The sequence below is a fragment of the Plectropomus leopardus genome, chromosome 9 (genome assembly GCF_008729295.1).
Source record: "Plectropomus leopardus isolate mb chromosome 9, YSFRI_Pleo_2.0, whole genome shotgun sequence".
In the NCBI taxonomy this organism is placed as follows: domain Eukaryota; kingdom Metazoa; phylum Chordata; class Actinopteri; order Perciformes; family Serranidae; genus Plectropomus; species Plectropomus leopardus.
This window is the reverse complement of record NC_056471.1, coordinates 31,308,484-31,329,946: the sequence shown is the minus strand read 5'-3', so window position 1 is coordinate 31,329,946 and position 21,463 is coordinate 31,308,484. Positions and strand designations below refer to the sequence as shown.

General features: G+C 39.6%; 1 protein-coding gene across 1 annotated transcript in view; it reads right to left on the bottom strand.

Annotated features, from left to right (window-relative positions):
* LOC121947726 (protocadherin Fat 4) overlaps nucleotides 1-21,463 on the bottom strand; it is a 147,236-nt gene that overhangs the window by 53,578 nt on the left and 72,195 nt on the right. Inside the window, exons 2-5 of the mRNA XM_042492815.1 lie at nucleotides 19,204-19,335; nucleotides 9,822-10,083; nucleotides 6,463-6,813; nucleotides 2,187-3,109 (exon numbers count right to left, since the gene is read on the bottom strand). Of these exons, the coding sequence (XP_042348749.1) occupies nucleotides 2,187-3,109; nucleotides 6,463-6,813; nucleotides 9,822-10,083; nucleotides 19,204-19,335 (1,668 nt within the window). The remainder of the gene's footprint in view (nucleotides 1-2,186; nucleotides 3,110-6,462; nucleotides 6,814-9,821; nucleotides 10,084-19,203; nucleotides 19,336-21,463) is intronic.

Genomic DNA, 21,463 nt, shown 5'->3' with positions numbered 1-21,463 from the left:
GTAGAGACGTCTGCCTTCTCTCCAGTATGATGGAACTGGATGGCAGAAAATCATGACCTGGTTTCTCAAGATAATCCACTGACCATGTTGAGAGCAGATTTATAAAGGAACTGTTTTTGTTCTACTAGGGCCGACCCAAATGTTTCGAAGCTTCAGTCATTGCCCAAATCAGTATTACTGTTTTTTCACCACTAAGCTTGACATTTAAAGCATAAGACACAAATGAGGTTTTCTCAGCACTGTCACTGATCCCAGCTTCAAGCACTTTAAGTGGCCCGAGCTGTTACAAGCCTCTCGACCATGAGTAGATGCACACAGGCGAGGGCAATAGTACTCAAACATATTCATACATGCGTATCAATCACCCAAACCTGAGCTGACTAAAGTAGTGCTTAGTGCTGCTGCATGTGTGAGAGACAAAGAGTGACAGAGAGGGAAGAGACGGTGGAAGGTAGACTATTTTATGCAGTGTTGCTGTGAGTTATTAATAAACTGCATTGCATGGTTTGAACCTCATCACTACCCGTTCCTTTTGCTCACAGGGGAGCTTATTTAAGTGTTTGAAGCTGGGATCAGTGACAGTGCCGAGAAAACCGGCCTCATTTGTGCCCGACACTTGCAACCCCTTTAATTATCAAGCTTAGTGGTGAAAAAACAAAACCAAGCTTTTGAATAACGATTTGGGCAATGACTCTGAAGCATTCTGGTCTGCTCTTGTAGAACATAATTAGTTCCTACATGAAACTGCTCACAACAAGGTCTGTGGATTATCTTGAGTAACCTGGTCATGATTTCTGAAAAGGGACATTGCTGTTGAGTTTTTCAAATGTAGTTTTTTGGCGCTTTGCGCTCCACAAGCCGGATGCCATCTAGTTCCATTATACTGGAAAGAAGATAGACATCTCTACGGCCGATATCTCCAACACTCGGCAACGTAAACCAAAACAATCCATGCTGATAAATAGCACCACAGGGCAACACAAATTTGTGCTTTTGGGCTACATAAATAAACTTGACATTTCAGTGGATTAGTTGATAACTTATCCCTGGAAAGAAATGTAGAAACATCAGAGGAAAGGCTGGAGTGCAATGTTCCCCAAACTAACAAATTCTTCCACATTAACAGTTTTACTGTTGTTTTGCTCCCTGGATGTTATTTAGTGGAACTTTCTTAGAAAAAACATGTTGCTCAATCCATATAACCAAATATAGCTGCAAGTAACCCAGTGTAACCACCATCCTGAGTCTTTCCACTGAGGCAGCAGAGGGTTAATTATCATCACGGTGCTGGGCGGCACCATGAAGGTAATTGTTGAGGGAAGGAAGATCATTACTTATTCACTTTGCCTAATCAGACTTTCCCAGAGAATCCACAAAAAAAACAGTGAGTATGAAACTATTAGCCTGTCTGACTTTTCCCCCTCGTGCTGCGGCATTAAACTACCACTTTTCACTGGTGTGCCTAAATGCATTGTGGGCTCCTCACCCCTCCCTGCCGTGCATGCTGCAGACAGCAAAGTTAGCACACAGATGTGCGGGCAAGAAAACGTCTGGACCCTGTCCCACCACATAACTGTACCCTCATTTCCTCGAAGGTTACACAGGCGAAAGAAAATGGAATCAGTCCTCCATTTTTTTGCTTATAAATGGCTCATTTAGTCATCAGGGAATTTGGGATGTTAATTACCTTGTCATGCAATTTAGCCCAGTTTCATATTTCGGTGAAATCCTATAAAAGGCCTAATTGTGCAGAGCAGATTGCAGTCATATATCATTTCTGTATCATTTTAGTCACGTATTTGTCATGGCTAAATAAGACCACCATGCTAAGTGGTTTAATGCACTGCTCACATACCTGCACTTATTAAATTAGTATTACTACAAATTTGGTTAAGGCATTAGCTAATTTAAAGTCTTAGAACTGTCAGTCAAAACACTGCCCTCTCTTCACTCAGAGGGTCCCGTCTGTGAATGTTAATAACATCCTGACTGTTTAACCCTCTAACACCTGGACAGACATTTTTGACAGTTTTCTTTCATTCAGACGCTTTTCACGAGCATTTAATCCTCTGAAATCTGAGAAAATGCTCTGATTTCTTTCAAAATCATAATGAGCAACTTGATAAAAAATGTCCCACAAAATTGGCAAAAAATGTCAATGACTAAAAGATAAAAAACACACTGACCTGCAGAATGCTTTTCGGTAGGTTCCCCAAGTTCTCCTGAACATTGACGGTGTACGGCGAGAGCTCAAACACAGGTGAGCAGTCGTTGACATCCAGTAGAACTATGTTGACCGTCGCGCGGTCCACTCTGGGGCTGCTGCCTCGGTCGGCGGCTTGGACCACCAGCGAGTAGGAGGACCGCTCTTCACGGTCCAGCTGCTTGGCTACTGAAATCACCCCCGTAACCGAATCAATCCTGAAATCAGAGTTGGTGTTTCCTCCCGAGATAGAAAATCTGATCTGCCCGTTGGTGCCCTCGTCCGCATCGCTGGCGAACACCTGGATAACATCAGTCCCTGTCAAGGTGTTCTCCTCGATCTCGATGTCGTAGATGTTCTGCGAGAAGCTCGGCGTGTTGTCGTTGACATCCAGAATCATCATGGCAACATCCATTGTTGAAGACAGAGGGGGTTCGCCTTTATCCGTAGCTACGACTGTGAGGGTGTAGTTTGAAAGCTCCTCGCGGTCGAGTTCTCCAACCAACCTGACGTCTCCATCGATTGTCCCGATGCTGAACTTGTTACCGAAAGGTCCTTTGAGGGAGTACTCGATGTAGCTGTTGGGTCCACTGTCAGCGTCTGTAGCGTGGGCGGTGAACACCACCGTGTCCACCGGCGTGTTCTCCTGGATGTAGGTCATCCTTTGTGAGGTGAAGGTCGGCGGGCAGTCGTTGACGTCCAGAAGAATGATGGACACCTGGGCGGTGCTGGTGAAGCGGGTCATGGGCGGAGGAGCCAGGTCGTTGACTGTGATCACCAGATTGTAGAAAGATTGGGTTTCTCTGTCCAACGCCTTCTTCGTTTGCAGGACTCCTTCCTTGCTGATGTCAAAGTGGCCCTGAGGATCACCAGACGCAATCCTGTAGAGGAGCTGAGCATTCGGGCCTGAAAAAACATGAAAAGAGACAATTAAGAAGACAATAATTAGGATTATTGAAGTATTTCGAAGTTAGATTTATTTTGCCACAACATTTTAAAAGCTACACTGAGTCACTGCACATGTAGTTAGTTCCAAATGCTATTGAGATTAAGAAATTAAAACCTTTTAATCTTTAGCATCCGAAAATTCAGTTTAGTAAACTGTTGGTCTGCAGCTAATGATTATTTTCACTATGGACTAATCTGCCGATCATTTTCTTATTTATTGTTTATAAAATATCAAAAATAGTCAAAAATGCATGTTAGAATTTCCCACAACTCAAACTGGCATTTTCAAAAGGAAGAAATGTTCAGTCAACTATCAAATATGACAAAAAAGACAAAAAAATGCATATAATCATCATGTTTGAGAAGATCCAGCCATCAAAACTGGCATTTTGCTCAAGGAAATGACTAAACCAGTTATTTGATTTGATTTCTTTTGTGTTGATTGACTGATCTTTGCTGCTCTGGTAAACTAAACACATTGTGTTTTTATACCTTCCAAGTACGACGTGGATATGTACACAGTGTTCACACTAATCTCACAAACTTGACTTTGGGCTCATGTGTACTCGGATTCGGACCTGTAAAAATACTATACGGAATAACAACCACACAGACAGCAAGTCTACTCTCTGTGATTTCATTACACTTGTATTTTTCTCCCAACGTTAAAGCGTGTTACTTTCCTCCAGTGGAGAATTAACACAACCTGGTACCAAAATCTAATTTTGACAATGAGGAAGAATGTAGTGGAGCAAGAATTAACCCTTTGAAACATGGATCGACATCAGGTCCTTTTCTTTTTTTGGATGCCTTTTACAAGCTTTGAAACTTGAGTAAATTGGTTTGACTTCTTAAACATGGGGGGAAACAACTTAACAAGAAATATCTTACAAATCGCATGAATTTAGTAAAAGGTGACAAGAAAATGACCTAAAAATTAATTTAAAAATGGGAAGGGAATTATTTAAAAAATATTTTTTGAAAAAAAAAAAGATGAAAATGTTGAGAAAACAGTTTTTAAATCATCATAATTAAATATTTTTAATTATGTTACTGAAAAAAGTTTTTTCCTTTTCAATTTTCAGCACTTTTTTTCTCCACATTTTCTTGATTGTTTTTTTTTAATTATTTTTTGATTTTCTTTGTTATGTAATTAATTTGCTACTAATATATATCTTACTAATTTCTTTTAGATTTCTTGGTCAGTGTCTGTTAAGATGTTCACTGCCTTCTCCCCATGTTTAAAAAAAAAATCAGCCTAATTTGCTCATGCTTTAAAAGGTTAAGTGAGATGCATTTTTTTTGTTAAATCTCTTAGACTCTCGGCCTACAATCTGTCTTGGTGTATTTTTAACTACAAACCTTGTCTCAAGACACTCACAGTGCCAAAAAGAAATAAATCTACAAGGAACTATTTAGTATGACCCTGAATTAAAAAATAGCCAGATAACAAACAGAACAGCAGAGGTCGAATGTTGATATTTTGACAGGCATGCATTGTTCCAGATGTGATTGTTAAATATTCTCTATGTGTCTGAATTAGGCACTTATATGTGTTATCTGCATCCACTTCCACAAATTGTGCATGTGCAGCAGCTGGAGCTCTGGCCGCCACTCTCGTCCTCCGCGTAGACGATCCATTCATGCAGCACGACAGATTGCTATCAAAAGAGAAACACCACTGCAAACCACTTCCTAAACTGATAGTGCGGCTGTGCTGTTTTGGAAAATCCCTCACGACTGAAACATTTATTTAAATGAGATAACTGCTGTGTGACTGAGTGGATGGATGCCGTAAACTATCTCTCCTCGAAATCAGGGCCTAATCCGCAGCTCTCCTCTGGAACTGGGGGTTAAAATGAGCTTAAATTGAGCGTCTGTAATTCAACTCAACGGGGTATTCATGTGGAAAGCGCCGGCACCTTCCCACACTCCAGCGTGTATTTACAGTACACAAGTAATCCCTTATCAAAAGAGTGTGCTACTTCCATCCGAGTTTAGACTACGTCGTCTAGAGACAAAGTCTGGGGGTCGGGGTCAGGGCTTAGGAAGTGCTAACAATGGTGGCGTTTTATTTTGACAGTGCAAAGCTGCAACTCTATATCTGCAGAGGACGACGCGGTCAGATTGTGTGGACAGTGGAGAGAGAAGCCAGACTCTGGTTAAAGACTAGGCAGCGTATTTCCCAGGAATGTAGGTCACTATAACCACATTAGGTCTGGGTGAAGCGGTAATTACAGCGGAGGAGAGTAGCGGTGACTGTTCAAATACCACACGGCACTTCACATACACGGAAGCCACCACCTGAAACGCAGGAATAACTCAGGCCACTTAATCATACGGTGAAGACGTATTTCATCAAGTCATTCATGCACGACGCAAAATAAAAATGAAAAATAAAATGTAGGTTGGAGAGCCTCTGTGTAACCGACAGTCATAACAAAATGACAGGCTTACATTAAATTAATCTGCGATGGTCGACTCACACTTGATTTATACAGAATGAGAGTACATTACTGCTTAAAACTTTCTCACAGAACGGGCTTTCTTTAAAATACACACACATCTCTGGGATATCTGTCTATCCTTTACAAAAAAACCAACAAAAACACATGCTGAAAATCGTGCTTGTCCTGAAAATTTAGTCAGTTTCGGAGTCAGTGAGTGTATATATATATATATATATATATATATATATATATATATATATATATATATATATATATATATATATATATATATATATATATATATAAAGTTGACAATATATTTATAAGAGCCTGATTAACATATGAAATTATTACATATATTGACATATCAGTATCAGCATATGTGTGAGCAGCAAATAAACAAACAAACAAGAAAAAAAAACCCCAAAACAACCTGCAGTTATATGTGTTTTACAGGCTGCATTATTTTGATAAGTTTTTATATATTTCATGATTCATGTTTTTTAAATATGTTTTTATTATTTAACTTTTCTTAGTTTTCAGTTAATTTTTGTGTTAAAACATGCACTATCATTTCTCAAAAAATAAATAAAATAAAATAAAATAAAATAAAATAAAATAAAATAAAATAAAATAAAATTTATATACCCTCCCAAATATTAAACATCTTTGAGGATCCTGCTGCAAAAATATTTGTTTGGGTTATATTATTATTTCAAGAGCAAATATAGTCAATTTTACTCATTATCACACAGATAAATGGTACTCTCAGTACTGTTACTGTGAGTAACATAGTTTGGGCTCTGTTATCTATCGTCCCTTTGATTCCATGCCGTTGTGTATCTTCCCACATGTACGTACCATCATCAGCATCACTGGCCCCAACAGTGACGATACTGGATCCAGGCGGCAGGCTCTCAGAGACAGACGTGCTGTACATGGAGGTGTTAAAGACGGGCGGGTTGTCGTTCACATCCAGGACGTTGAAATACACTCTGACCGTGCTGGCCTGCCCTCCGCCGTCCCGGGCCTTCGCTGTCAGAATGTAGTACTGCTGTGTCTCGTAGTCCAGCAGACGGGTCACATTGAAGACTCCTGTCACTGGGTTCAGGAGGAACGTCTCGTCTTCGTCGTCCTCCTCCAGCGAGTATGTGACCTCTCCGTTCACCCCTGAGTCAGAGTCGCTGGCCAGGATCGCCGCCACGATGGAGCCTGAGAGAGTGAGACACAGAGGCGGGAAGTTAGACTTTACTGCACTTTAGAACAAAATAACTTTAATTTATCTGCAGATGGTTATTAGGGCTGTTTATTGATACCAGTGACTCAGCGATCACGCCGCCAGCTCTGTTTTTTAAACTAACTTGGCCTCCACTGTTTTGGAACCAAAGTTCATCCAATTACTGGTATTTAACTGACGATACAAGGATGAAGATAATACTATTACAGCTAATAATTTAGTGTTTTTATCAGCACTTCACATAATCATATCTTAATTGTATCCTCACTTGACATTCTTTATTTTATTTCCAAAAAATAAAGAAGCCACGCCAGACAGTTGTCAGTATTATTGTAAATCCTGCTGGTCGCTGATAGATCTCCTTATAAATCAAATATCAGTTACTGTCACTTTGACCTATTAAACTCTTAATTTTCCCCTTAAGGGAGATACGGAGGATTTGGAAGAGCTACAGCAGTCGTATAAAAATGTGCTTATAAACGAAGGAGTATTCTTATAAAAAAATGCTCTTATAAACTGCTCAAAGAAGCTGCTCCTAAATATTTGAGGCTCTTGATGACCTTAACAGAGCTGTCTAAGTTTGGTCTGAGGGCTTTTGCAGAAGACATAACATTGCCTGTCTGAGTCTGTGATGTCTATATTCTGTACATTTTCAGTGTGTTTTAGTTTGCAGTCGGATGATTCACTGAATAATGCTGCATTCAAACCAAATCTGAAGCAAGTGTTATGCATGAAGAGGTTACATACAAAGTCGATGGAAAAACAAGAACAGATGCAAATTGGCAACAGGCGATGCAAATGACCTGAACATGCAAAATATGTGAGTATTCACAAGTTTAGATTTTTCAGCTTTTGCACAAAATAGGTGTGACTTTTTTTCGTGGAAGCCTTTCAGTTCTGGGACATAATTGAGATTCTCCTGACATAACCGAGAATCAGAAATGGAGGACATCGTCATCGTCTGTGAGCACTCGCAGCTCGACAACTTCATGTCAGAGCTGCACAGAGACGGAATAAAAAGAACAGAGCTCGGAAAAAAAAGTCAGCCAAGACAGAGAGCTACGTGGAGAGTTCTTTAAAAATACGGATTTGTTACTTGAGTGAGCTTTTCGGTTGAGTTGCGTCTTAGCAAAATGCTCTGAGTAATTTCAGCTGGCCTTTTGTTGTACAGAGTAAACAGCAAAGGGAGCGAGGCAGTAACGTACCGCGGTGACAGAAAGTTCTCGTCTTGGTTGACAGCGCCAAGCCTCCGTGTTTACCGTGTTCACGTCACTTCATTCCAGCTAATAGTTGTACTTTATTAAGGACCAAGTTAGACGTTAGCTGCCTTCTTCAGCTGGTTAGCAGAATTGTTAGCAGCTGTTAAGGGGTAAAAATTTGCCAGTTGCAAAAAAATCCAAAAAAACTCAAGCAGCCAAAATTGCAGGGGTACCATGTGGTAAAAATTAGCGTTTTGTTCAGTGTGAATACATCATAAAGCCTTGTTCAAACTGCCAGCCCGTACCCAATTTTGGCACATCCAGATGGTATCCAGACTGATTTTAAAAAGTCTGGACAGCAAAAAAAAAAAAATAAATAAAATAAATTTTAAAAAATGTGATTTCTGCAAATCAGATCCACATTCTGAGGTGGTTTGAAAAGCATTAGATTTTAACAGATGCGCCTCAGTTTGGATGCTCTGGTCACTAAAAAATGTGATTTCAAAGCGTCACTCACAACATGACATACAACACGACACCAACAACAAACCCAAAGTGACAGAAATTCTGCAACATGACATGATAACATTGTTTAGAGGGCGAAACGATGACCCTCCGTTTTTCATGCCTCCGTGCTGAAAAGTTGCATCACAAGTGTGATGACAGGTGCGATGTGAGGAGCTGCAGCTCTATCAGTACTTTCAACACCACACTGAAAAAACGTTTAAAGCTGCTGAGCTCTGCACTCTCTGACCTTGAAATCTGGACGTAATAACTTGTTTTTAATTTGACAAGCATTTACTTGTCATGTACTATTGTGTGTCGCTTTGAGTGTTTTGTGTGTGATGTGCTTTTATGTGTTGATTTATATTGCATTGTCTGTCTTGTGTCTTCTTCTTTGTAATCCTTAATATGATGAGCTATTGTGTCTGTTGTTTGTCTTATGTTTTTTTTTTCCTTTTTTCTTGTACAAGTTTATGTAATTATGTTATTGTGATGTGACTTTGTTCTGTTGAGGGACCACAGATGTGAATTAGGTCGAAGATATAATCTGGTACAGTGCATCAAATGGTAACATTTATGTTTTTAAACTGTACATGGTCCCTTTTAACCCTTAGGGGCTGTTTGGCGCATTTTTCGTGCTCTTCATTCTTAATTTTTTTGATAATTTTGGCTGTGTTCATGCATACGGCATACATTTGACAGGGTTGTGTTTTTTTGTTTAATCTTGGGATTTCCAGCTCAGCTCCGACAATAAGTCTAAAATACACTGAGTTAAGAAAACTGATATATTCATACTGTTAAGTGCAAAAAATGAGCAATTCAAACGGCAATTTTTGATCCAACAGCTATCAAAGCATGAAAAACACAAATTGTATGATTCTGAGCTTTTGCCTTGGAATTTGCAATTTTCCACCCTAATAACGTCATGTTTTAACCATATTTGGCATGTGGAGAAAAAAATAACTCAATAATAGCAGAAAATAATATTAATGTATGATTTTTCTTTAAGCTTGATTTTAAAAAAGTGCATTGTGTGCACAGAGTGATATGAGTATGTGTAATATAAAAGTGGGCCCTAATGGCTAAATAAAATAAAGAAATAAAAAATAAAATAAAAAAGTGCAGCTACATAATTCCTGGCCCCTACGTCATTACTTCAGCAACCCCAGCAGACAGGTTTGCAATGTCCGGACACAAATCTGATGATCACTTGCAAACACAGAACTTATTTCAGAAACAGACTGATTTGCCTTCAGTCTGAACGCAGCCTCACATCTCACCTGGCGCCATGTCTTCGGGGATATCAAACGAATACGTTGCACGGGAGAACTTGGGCGTGTGGTCGTTGACGTCTTTGACGGTGATGTTCAGCCTCATGTCAGACGACTGTTTCCCGTCATCAGCACGCACCAGGAGGGAATATTTCGAACGGCGCTCCCGATCCAGCTTCTTGGTGGCGATCAGATCACCGGACTCGGGGTCGATCCTGAAGCTGTCATCTGCCCCGCTGATGATGGTGTAGGTCACAAGAGCATTTGGACCCTGAGGAAAAGACAGAAAATGCAATATTTTAGTTTGTAACAGAATGCAAATGTAACCTGAACTCAAAATGTATTTGCATAATTAAATCTGCATGTTTACAACCAAAAAAACCACAAACTTTTCTGTTTACATGTTGATTGTTTCAAACAGACTGAGCTCATCGCAGGAAACAAACCAAACTAAATTTTAAGTCAATATTTGTTGGCTTCGTTTTCTTGAAGATTGATCCAACTCGCTCTCAGGGTCCAGAGTGAAAAAAAGGGCCCAGAGAGTTTGATGTAATTTGCTGAACTCGGTCCAGGAAGAGGAAGAGCATCGTGATTACAAGTATCAAAGCAACTCTATCTGGTGGGAAATCAGTTAAACACACATGTTAGCGTGTCACGTCTCAGGATCAAACCACCTACGTGTCTGACATTTCACAGAGACGCTCCACAAAGGAAAGGCTTGTGTTTTTAAAAAAAAGGCGACGCGATAGATCGCAAATCAAGACACGGACATCAACAGAAGGAGGAAAAGGAGTAAACGGATGTAAGGGATTATACCCAGCTGACCTGCACAAATGTGAGACAAACTCCAAACTTCATGAGTGTGTTCAATTAGTAAGAAAACAACCCACACAAACAAGTTAACGAGAGACTGTTGAAGACATCAGGGGTGAAACACAAACCCTAAAATAAAAAACTGAGGGAAAAGGAGAAGAAACTTTATTTACATCATTAAAAAAAACTCCATCTTATCAAGTCATAGCCCTAAAAGTTTTGTTTTCTTTACCCTCTTTCACTGCGCCGCTCCCGAACATAGATCCAGTTTGTTTAGAGGGGGACAGAGGGTCTTTAGGGGTAGACAGCACTGTCAAGTTTTTCTAGTCATAAATATGTGATTAACATTGTATTTTGGTTAGACACCTATTTAAACTGTTAGTTTAGAGCCATTCCCATGCTCAAGTATGTTAGCAGTTTTTGGGTTGATACCATTTCATTCACAGATTTGATGCAAATCTTCAGCATTTTTTTTACCACTCGAGAACTGGTCAAACAGTCGATCTTCGTTCCTACCCTCACCTATGGTCACGAGCTTTGGGTAGTGACCGAAAGAACTAGATCGCGGGTACAAGCGGCCGAAATGAGTTTCCTCCGTAGGGTGGCTGGGCTCTCCCTTAGGGATAGGGTGAGAAGCTCGGTCATCCGGGAGGAGCTCGGAGTAGAGCCGCTGCTCCTCCGCATTGAGAAGAGCCAGATGAGGTGGCTCGGGCATCTAATTAGGATGCCTCCAGGACGCCTCCCTGGTGAGGTGTTCAGGGCATGTCCCACCGGTAGGAGGCCCCGGGGAAGACCCAGGACACGCTGGAGAGACTACGTCTCTCAGCTGGCCTGGGAACGCCTCGGGGTCCCCCGGGAAGAGCTGGATGAAGTGGCCGGGGAGAGGGAAGTCTGGGTTTCCCTGCTTAGGCTGCTGCCCCCGCGACCCGACCCCGGATAAGCGGAAGAAAATGGATGGATGGATGGAACACCAGTGGTCAAAAATACCCTTAAATACGACCTGAAGACACCAGGAACTTGAGGAGTACCACATAAAAAAATCTTTTGACGTGTAGAGAAGATTTTTTTTGTACCGTGAGCTCTTCTGTTCTGGAAACTCAGAGACACCTGTGAAAGCCACACATCCTCTGACTGCTCCAGGTCTTTAGTTTGCCACAATAAAGCCCCATAAGGCTGACTGTCCAAGAGGTCACTACAGGTCATTTTATTAAGTGATGTTGATTTAAAAAATGTTCCCACTGTAGTGAAATGGCTACTATGTGGGATAACATCATCACTCGTGAATAAAACTGATGCGCTCATTGACTCCACAAGAGTCAAAAGTTATGCAAGTCAGTGACTGTTTAGGGACCTGAGTATGTAGGGAATATTTCGGTGACTTCTTATCAGATTACTCATTTTCTTCTTCTTCTTCTGTTTTCAAAAGGAAACCACTCAATTTGAAATCCGTCAAAGATAACGTTTACTCATTTGTAATCACATAATCTATAATAAAAAGTATCGTTCATTAGGCTTTTCAAAAAGAGGACGGGTCAGACTAGACAGAGAACGAGAGTTGAATGTTCTGGCGAGACTCGCTCTCAGTCTTTGAACTTTTGGGGACTATAGTGTCCCTCTATAAATGCAGCTAATAGATCCCCTGTTACCTTGGACATGTACAAGCGCCACGACACATGTGATGGCTATAGCGAGAAGGCTTTGGAATAGGAGAGGGCTGAATGTGATATGACGACTGAATGAGGCCGACGACAGAGCCTGACGTTTATATTTGTGCCGGGGACAATAAGAGATCAGACAACTGTCTCACTCTGTGTCTTCTGCCAAAAAGAAAGAGCAACATCAAAAAGCTACTGCCATTCAGTGAGACGGAGCTCTGGTTACAGCTGGTTAAGAGCGAAGCTAAAAGAGACTCTTTCAGCTATGTCTGATGTTTGTGTGATGCTTTTTGATCCCGCCGGACAATGGAGCGGCTTATACAGAGAGGCGTTGCATTAAGTGGCCGCTGTGTCCGCATGTCGACACATTTACTGCCTCGGCGGACAATGGCGCTCGCATCACAAACTATATTTTACATAAACTGAGCGTATGCAGTCATGCTGACGGGTAACATTAACACTCCGTCTCTCACTTCTCATTTAATCTGTAGCTTTCAGGTATGTATCTGCTGAGCACGCAACTTACATATTCAATCCCCTCCAACTATTTAGCAGATTTCTGTGGGAACACGCACGCTATTTTTAGGATATTAAGTTAAACTTTCTCAGCTCCCTGTTGCTGCTTTGCATCTTTACCTCTCTGATGCCAGTGCCTCCTTATGGAGAAGGTTTCCTGTGAAAATGAACCGCCGTCTCTCTGCTTCTTTCAGCAAAACATTTGTAAAGTTTCAGTTGTACAACGCTTTGTGACAAGGTCACGTTAATACGTTTAAATTTATTATTAAATAAGTTATTAAATAAGTTGATTGTAAAAAAAAACTCTTTTATTGAAAGGTTTTATTTAAATTGGGGTTATACTCAAAGGATGAAGGGGGGATAATAAAAAATGACATTGTACATTTAAAGCTTCTCAAAAACTCCAACAGAAGCTTTCAATGTAAAAAATAAATAAATACAATAATTAGTATAGCTACTGTCATTTCTGTCACATATTAAATATTTTCTTTACCTTCCATGTTTAACAGACTCTGTGCATAAACATTAATGCACCAACAAATCTAGACACGGCACAAGTTTGCCAAAAACTTTCGTCGGAGTCAATATCGTACGGCCAAGTTCATGACTTGCTCTTATCTCTTTCCCGTGGCCTGATAAAATCTCCGACTTCTCGACCCGAGTCTCTCTCATTGCATTACCAGAGACCTGGTCTGGTCACAAATCCAGACCCAGTAAAGAAAAAAAAAAAAAAAGGACGGAGCGAGTCTCCGCTCATCTAAGGACCCTGCTGTCATCAATCAGTGGCTCCAGATCTGGCAATCCCATCAGCCACCTGGGCCGCAGTCCGGAACCCAACACCCGCCGTTTGCCAATTAATTTTCTGATAGGGTTCAGAGGCAGAGCGAGGGAGGTGGGAGAGGCCGAGCAGGGGTCCATCCAGGCCGCAGTCCAACACACACACACACACACACACACACACACACACACACACACACACACTAAATAACTCCACTCTCATGTTAATGTACTGATTCCTGTCTTTTTACTAAACTAACATCAGTAATTAAGACCTTAAACACACACTCACTCACACACACTCACTCACTCACACACACACAGTGGCTGATCTCTTGACCTTCACTCAAGACTTCGACTACTTTACAGCTCCGGTTGTTTTTGGGGGGGGGGGTTGGGCCGACCAATTAAACAGCAGCGTTCCAGGGAGCACGGTGTACCCGACTGGAGCAGAAGGAAACTCATTTAGCAGATGAGTGGTTTTTGGGAGCACACAGTTCCTATGAGAAGCGAGAGGTGCGAAGCAGACAGTGCCGACGGGGACAGCGAGCTTCCTGTATGCAACAGCACCGAGCAGGCAGGCCAATCATAACACAGACTCTTGAAAAACAAGCTACGTGTTGTCACTGAGAGCTCCAACATAAAGGTAAAGAGGGTCCAACCGGCTGCGCTGCAAAGCTCTTTTAACCCTTTAAAACCTGAGCAAACTGTTTCAAAAAAATGGAAAGAGGGCAATGAGCAACTTTAAAATTACTGAAAAATAATCATGAAATTAGTCAAAGGTTTCAAGTAATTTACCTGAAATTAGCACAAAAAAAGAACCCCGCCCCCCCCCCAGGAAATTATCTCAAAAAAATGCTAAAATAAAATAATAATAAATATTAATAATATATATATACAGTTCAATGACCTAATTTTAAATATACAATTATAATAACAAAAATATTACAAAACTCCAACTTTTCCAAGTCTTTTCAAAAAGGCCTTTAATAAAATTCATTCACCATCCACAATGTATAACACAACTTATCGGATAAATATCAAATGATTCTCTCCCTTTTTTAAAAAGGTCCATTTTCTTGTCACTTTTTGCTATTTTTTTTTTTTTTTTTTTAATTTTTGAGACATTTCAAAGCAAGTTGCTGATTGCATTTCAAAAGGTTTAAATGCATATGAAAGGCATCTGAAGGCAGCACGAGAACAGTGATGCAGCGTTGCTCCAGGTTACAAAGGGTTAAAAGTGTTCAAAACTACAAAAAGTATCTAGAAATATCGTTGCAGTGGGTTTAAGAGCCTCTGGAACACATTAGTATTAATTTTGAGGCTCACTTATTTTCAAAAACCTCTTCTGAAACAGCTATTGTTGCACTTTTCTTCATGAAGAAAGGTTTGTTTTTTATACCTGTGAAATATTTTCCACATCAGGTCAGCATTCTAATAAAACTTCCCAAAAGCACAAAAAGCAGCATTTTTCTTTCAAATGTGGTGAAAAACATGGACAAAAGAGCAAAGTTTTATATACTGATTTTCTTTCAACCCTGCTGCAAACTCTTCCTTTCTTTTTCGGAGGGTGGAAATGGCGAGAAACGGATGCGTAGAAACAGCATTTTAATACCCTCACACATGAATCCCACATGTAGCACTGTTAAATTTGGATGGGATCATTATGATGTCTGAATTCAGCCCGTCAGCTGGCCAACAGCTTGCACTCTTGGCTCCTGCGCGCTGGCTCACACATGTGGCTTTCTCAAAAAGGGCTCCAATGCGTTCCTTACGCTCGGTGTCAGCGCAACTTAAGTTTCCTGCGTAAGGATGTGGGCAAAGGCTTGGCTGGCCTCATATCTGGCTCCGACAGAGAGCTGGAATGAAGTACAGGCTTCTATTTAGCAACCTATTCATGGCAGCACTGAAGTTTGGAGTAAACATCTCTAGAATCTGTGATTCCTAAAAAGGCTCCTTTGCATTCTCCTTAAGTGTCGCTACGTTTTCTTTTTTATCTGAATCCTTTGGAGCAAAATGCCGTTTCTCTTGAATGAAAGTTCTTTAAATTGATCATTAGGGAAGACTTGCATATGCGCGCATGCATGAATGCTTAACCCTTTGAAACTAACTTCACTTTTCTTGTGCAGCTTTCAGACGTCTTTCATAAGTATTTAAATCTTTGAACCCAGAGCAAACTGGTGTGATTTCTTTCAGAAACATGGAGGTAAGGTCAATAAGCAAATTGAAAAAAAAAAAAAAAGTTCCAAAAATTGTGAGAAATTTGTGTATTTAGAAAATTATTTTAAAAAGCTAGGGAAAAATGTCAAAGGACAAAATGAAAATAAAAAGCGAGGAAAACTATATCTATAATTATCAAAATTATAATTAATATTAAAAAAATATGGTACAGAATTTTTCAAGCACTCAGATCATTTCTTTGTTTGTTTTTCACTTTTTTTTAACAACATTTCTTGTTAATTTTCAGGGTCATTACTTTAGTGTTCACTGCCTTGCCTTCTTCCCATGTTTCTGAAAGAAATCAAGCCAATTTTCTCGTGTTTGAAAGGTTTAAAGAAATATTTCGCTGCTGGAAAGATGCCCCTTAAATAAAACTCAGTAGAAAGACACAAATACTTCTGAAATTTGTGTTACATGACCAGAGAAAACTGAGAAAAATTATGCTTTTGCTTAAGAGTTGTAAAACCTACAACTACCAGAATGCACTGCTCTGCACAAGACCAATAAACAACCCCACTGGATGTGGTGACATCTTACAGACTCATACATGTGAAACAATGGCAGACGGTTCATCTCTCTTAAATCACTTTGATTGCAGCAAATTTAGTGGACGTTCAAAAAAGCATTTGTTTTTATTATAAGGCTACCAAAAGTTGAGTTTGTATTTGAAATGTTAATAATTTACACAATAAAAAACTTGATACTTGTGGTGTTGGTTTTGTATATCGTTACGAGATTGCTGTGCCTGTTTCGATTTTCCTCCCCACCGTAGGGTTCATTTTCACATACTACTCACTTCATTTTGATACAAAACTGGTTGAAAATCAGCAAAAAGTATCCCTTTAATTTTCTATAAATACCTAAAAGCCAAAAGTTTCATCTTTCAGCTGAGCTCAAGCTGACACACAAAGTCAGATATGAGGAAAAAGTGAACAACCGCACAGTTTGATTTCAACACCATATGCTTCCAAGATCAAAGCTGTGGATATTTTGGCACTTAAAAAAAGGAAAATAATCAAATAATGTCCTTAAAATCCCCCTACTGAAAAGACTGACCTGCCTCCAGGTCTTCTGAGATTTATAGTCGATATAGCATCACGACTACAGAAAAAACGTCCAGGAGTGAACGGCTTTTCTCACAATCGGAGCAAAGAGAAGGCAGTGAGGCAACAGCTGTGCAATAAAAAACGTGTGGCCTCATAAGTTAACATCGAATTTGAGTCCATATTCTCCCTTTCTGATCTCTCTCCCCTCTGTGGCCTGACTTTTTCCATCCACTTCAACTGTGTCCTTTGGCTCAGGTGAGAGACCGCAGACCTTGGAGATGCCGGCAGGGCCTGCGTTTCGCTCACTGCAGGATTTAATGTCCATATCCTGCCTAAAGCAGCGAAAGATGGAGCCTTTAACTAATCAAGAGTGATCCCGCTGATGTAATGTGAACTATGGGGGCCGCGGAGGGACTATCGGAGCGGCGGGCCGAAAAATCAATCGCTGGCCGCTTTTCCTCCAGGCTGTGTGACACCAGTGGCCTCAACGCGTCTCAGATAACGTCAACACACGAGACACAGAAACGACAATTGTGTGTGTGTGTGTGTGTGTGTTCAGAGGACAAAAACGTATGAAGACAGATTGAGTCAAAGTGGTGTGTCTGCGTCCTTCTCAGAGACTTTGTGTCACTGTGTGTTGACAAAGTTTATCGATTTTCGCACTCTAAAGCCCACAATTTACTAATATAATGTAATTTTTTTTTAATTAATTGATGAACTGTTTAGTCTGTAAGATGTCTGAAAAAAGTGTTACGCTATTAATAGCAAAAAAAAGGTGTGTCTGCTTCGATAAATAATGGATTATTTTGATTAATTCCAGAGATATCGAGTCAAGTCACATGAATTGGAAATCACAAATTCGATGACTTAAGACTCGACTTGACAAAATCAAAAAAGACTTTTAACTGGACTTTGACTTTCATACCAGTGAATTACGTGATACCTTCCCCCAAAGTAAGTGTGTTACCTTGATATTTGTGTCTTTTTGTCTCTTTTGTGTCTTTTTTTCAGTATGTTGTAATTCTATGTAGTCTTGATGTATATATTTACCCTTTTTGTCTTTTTACCGTTTTATTTTTTCTTTTTCTTTACTAAAAGCCTAACTAGGTAACAGGAGCTGGAAACTAGTAATAGCTATAATCTCTATATATGAAATATTAGTTACTGCAGCTTGTTCGTAACAAGCTAAAGTTGTACTATGTTAACCCTTTGAAACCTGGATCACATCAGTTCTCCTGAGCTGTTCAGATACCTTTCACAAGCATTTAGACCTTCAAAACATGAGCACATTGGTTTGTCTGTCAAAAACGTGGAAAAAGGCAATCTGCAACTTAGCATGTTCTGCACATGGCAAAAAAGTAGTAAAAGAAAATTATCAATTACTGGAAAATATCAAGAAAAAAGAAAAAAACGGTATTTATTTATATTTAAAATAATGTTACAGAATAATATATATTTATTACTATCTCACTACTGCCGTCTTATCATTAAAGGCAGAAAACAGTCAAAAACAACCTTAAAAAAATTAAAATAATAATAATAACAATTCTAAAAAGGCGCCATGGTCAACAAAAAACAAAATGCAGTATGCAAAATGTTAGGGTCAAAAATTACAAACTACTATTACAAAGAAATTTCTATTTTACCAAATAAATACCAGTTTAAAAAAAACATGCAGAATTTTTGGTATAGGCAATATTTTAGTCAAACTGGCATTACCTTTGTTAAAGAGTACATTATGACTTGTTTAGCACCCAAAACTCAAAGTTCAGGACTCGGGGCTTGTCTGTCTTGATTTAGGACTTGAATGCAAAGATTTTATTGTTGCTATGACTTCCAAAACAAGACTTCTGTTGATTTCTATCCATCGACTGATCAGTTTATTCGATCTTTCACCTCTACTCGATTTCCAAAAGTTACACCATATTTTTTGTCCAAATACTGACTATAACTTCTGAAACTCCTCTATGGCTCATTTTTTTGTGAAATACCCACAATGGACCGCCTCTAAATCTTTTCTATTGTTCACTTTAATACTCATATGCACATAATTCCTTCCATGATCTTAATGTTGTTTCAGTGGCTTTTCTGCTCCAAGTAACTGCAATTCCTTTGGCATGAAAACGGCCTAACGTAAAGACGCTAAATGTCGACTTTGCTTCATTTCATTATTGACAGCTGCGTTGGCCTCAAAACCCCATTTGAATCTATAGTGGTTTCTACACTGTAGGAACAAAAATTTAGAGCATATTTTCTATTCAAATCACTCCCAGGATATCTATTCTGAAAGCAGTGGAGTGGAAAACGGGCACAGAAAAGTACAAAAACACTGTCAGACAGAATAGAAACTGGGGGAGCCATTACCTTGTCTGCATCCGTGGCTGTTAGCTGCATTATCTTGAAGCCATCTCCAACGTTCTCCTCAATGGTCACATCAAGAATGTCATTAGGGAAAACAGGCGGGTTGTCATTGATGTCCTGCAGCGTGATCTCCACCTGCAGAGGAAGAATAAACACCACAGTTTCCGTTAACGCTCTGCCAAACTCGGCCTGCTGCAGCTGTTAAGAGCGCTGCAAAGAAAAAAAAAACAAAAAAAGTCAATTTTGTTGGATTTCAGATGATGAAGAAGCTGCACCAGAAGGGGAAAGTTATCATTCTCTGACTCCAGAGAGGCTGGAGAGGAAAAGTTGTGAAATGATGAAGTGTGGTATATTGACTTGAAAGGTCAAAAACTAAGGAGACTGAATTATTGTTTAGACAAAGATCATTTATTCAGACCTAATAGTGGAATAAGTGTACACTTTAAAGCCAAAAACACAACAGCTACCCTACATATTTAGTCAAGAGTGAATAAATACCAGAACATTTTGCAATCGGTGTCACTGTATAAGAATTATAATGCCTTGAAATGTTAGTTTTGGCGGAAAAAACAGCAAACCCGACGAGAGGTCAAAATAAAACTGCAGGGGTTATTACAGCTAGCAAATGAGATGCACTAAGTCAAAGCTAATTTACCCAATTTTATTTTTCCAAAGCATCAACTAAATGTAGAGCTGGAGGATACGGAAAAAAAAATCTTCTCACGATCATTTTTTCATATCAGTCTATCAATATATATCATGATATACTTTAAATCAATATTTCTGTCAAGCCCAAAGGTTTCCTTTGACTCCTAAGTGCAATATGAAGATATCATAACCAGTGATGCACGATAATCCGAAACGGATAAACCTGTGGACTCTGACTGTGTATAAATCAGACATTCTGGTAAGACTTGCTTTACCTTTCATTATGGACTGTTTGAAATGTTAAATATTGGAATTATAAATATAAAAAAATGATTGCAATTATAATTAATCACTTAACAGTCCTAATTTACACATATTTAATAAAAATGAATGTATCAAACTAGCTCATTCGTTAAAATGGACGAGAACGCTGAAGAAGTAGAAAGACTTTGCTGTGATAGTGGTGCTGTAATACAACACGGCTCCATTTACAATCCCAACATGTTAAACTGCCAAAAACCAAGATAGAGCTGCACTGTGGGTCTATGGTGGCGCTCATATACCAAACTGTCACTGGAGCTCATGGAAGTCGTACAATTTACAAATTGACTGGAGGCTCTTTTCCACAGAGACTTACAGTGAGTGTAACAGTAGAGCAAACTAACTGCAGCTCAGGGATTTTCACTTTCATGTCTTAGAAACCAAAATAAACACACATTTACTGTCGACCACAGACCCCCCATGCGGATAAACTTTGTCCCATATAGTGAGACTTGTTCTGATAGCCTAAATGTAATACAGACGCAGCAGTGGTGAGAGGGAAACCCGTGATTAGATCAATTGTTTATAGAAATTATGTGATTTCAAGTGAATCAAAGTGACATTTAACTTTTCCGCTTTTTACAAAACACCACGTGAGGCCACTTTAGGATCCCCAGCGGCTCTTTCACCACACTTGGAGAACCCCTCGTCATCATGCTGGTTTGCGGTTTAATATACTACAAGGTCAAAAGTATGTGGACGGCCCTTTGCACATCCTTTTTTGTGCTTTGGTTTTTCGTGGTTCTGGGTAAGCCTCTCGGCTTCTGATTAAGGGGAATCTTAATATTTTAAACAATAGAGTGCTTCCAACTTTGTGGCAACAATTTCCTGTTTCAACACAACAGCACCACTTTGCAACAAAGCCGGTCCATAAGGAAATGACCTTCACAGTTTGGCATGGCCAGCTCGGAGCCCTGACCTCCAGCCAACTCGAGCACTGGCTGTAAGGAGGGCCTTTGTTTGGGCACTGAACTCAGTACTTTTAAGAGTACCAACCGAATTACATTGGTGCTACACAGTACCAATTCATGTTGACGCTATCTGTGCCAAATTTTGGAGAGCACCTGCCTATATAATTGGCCTTCAAAATTCCCCAGAGCCTAAAGTCACATATTCAGATGACATGTTTGATTTGAACACTAAATATTCAGTTTACCGTCATAGAAGACTTTAAAAAAATTTTAAAAATAAATTAAACAAAAACATAAATGATTCACAAGTGATGAGTTGGAATCAGAGAAATTTGGCATTTTTCCTTGAAAAAGTACTTCATCAATAACTTGATTAATCTACT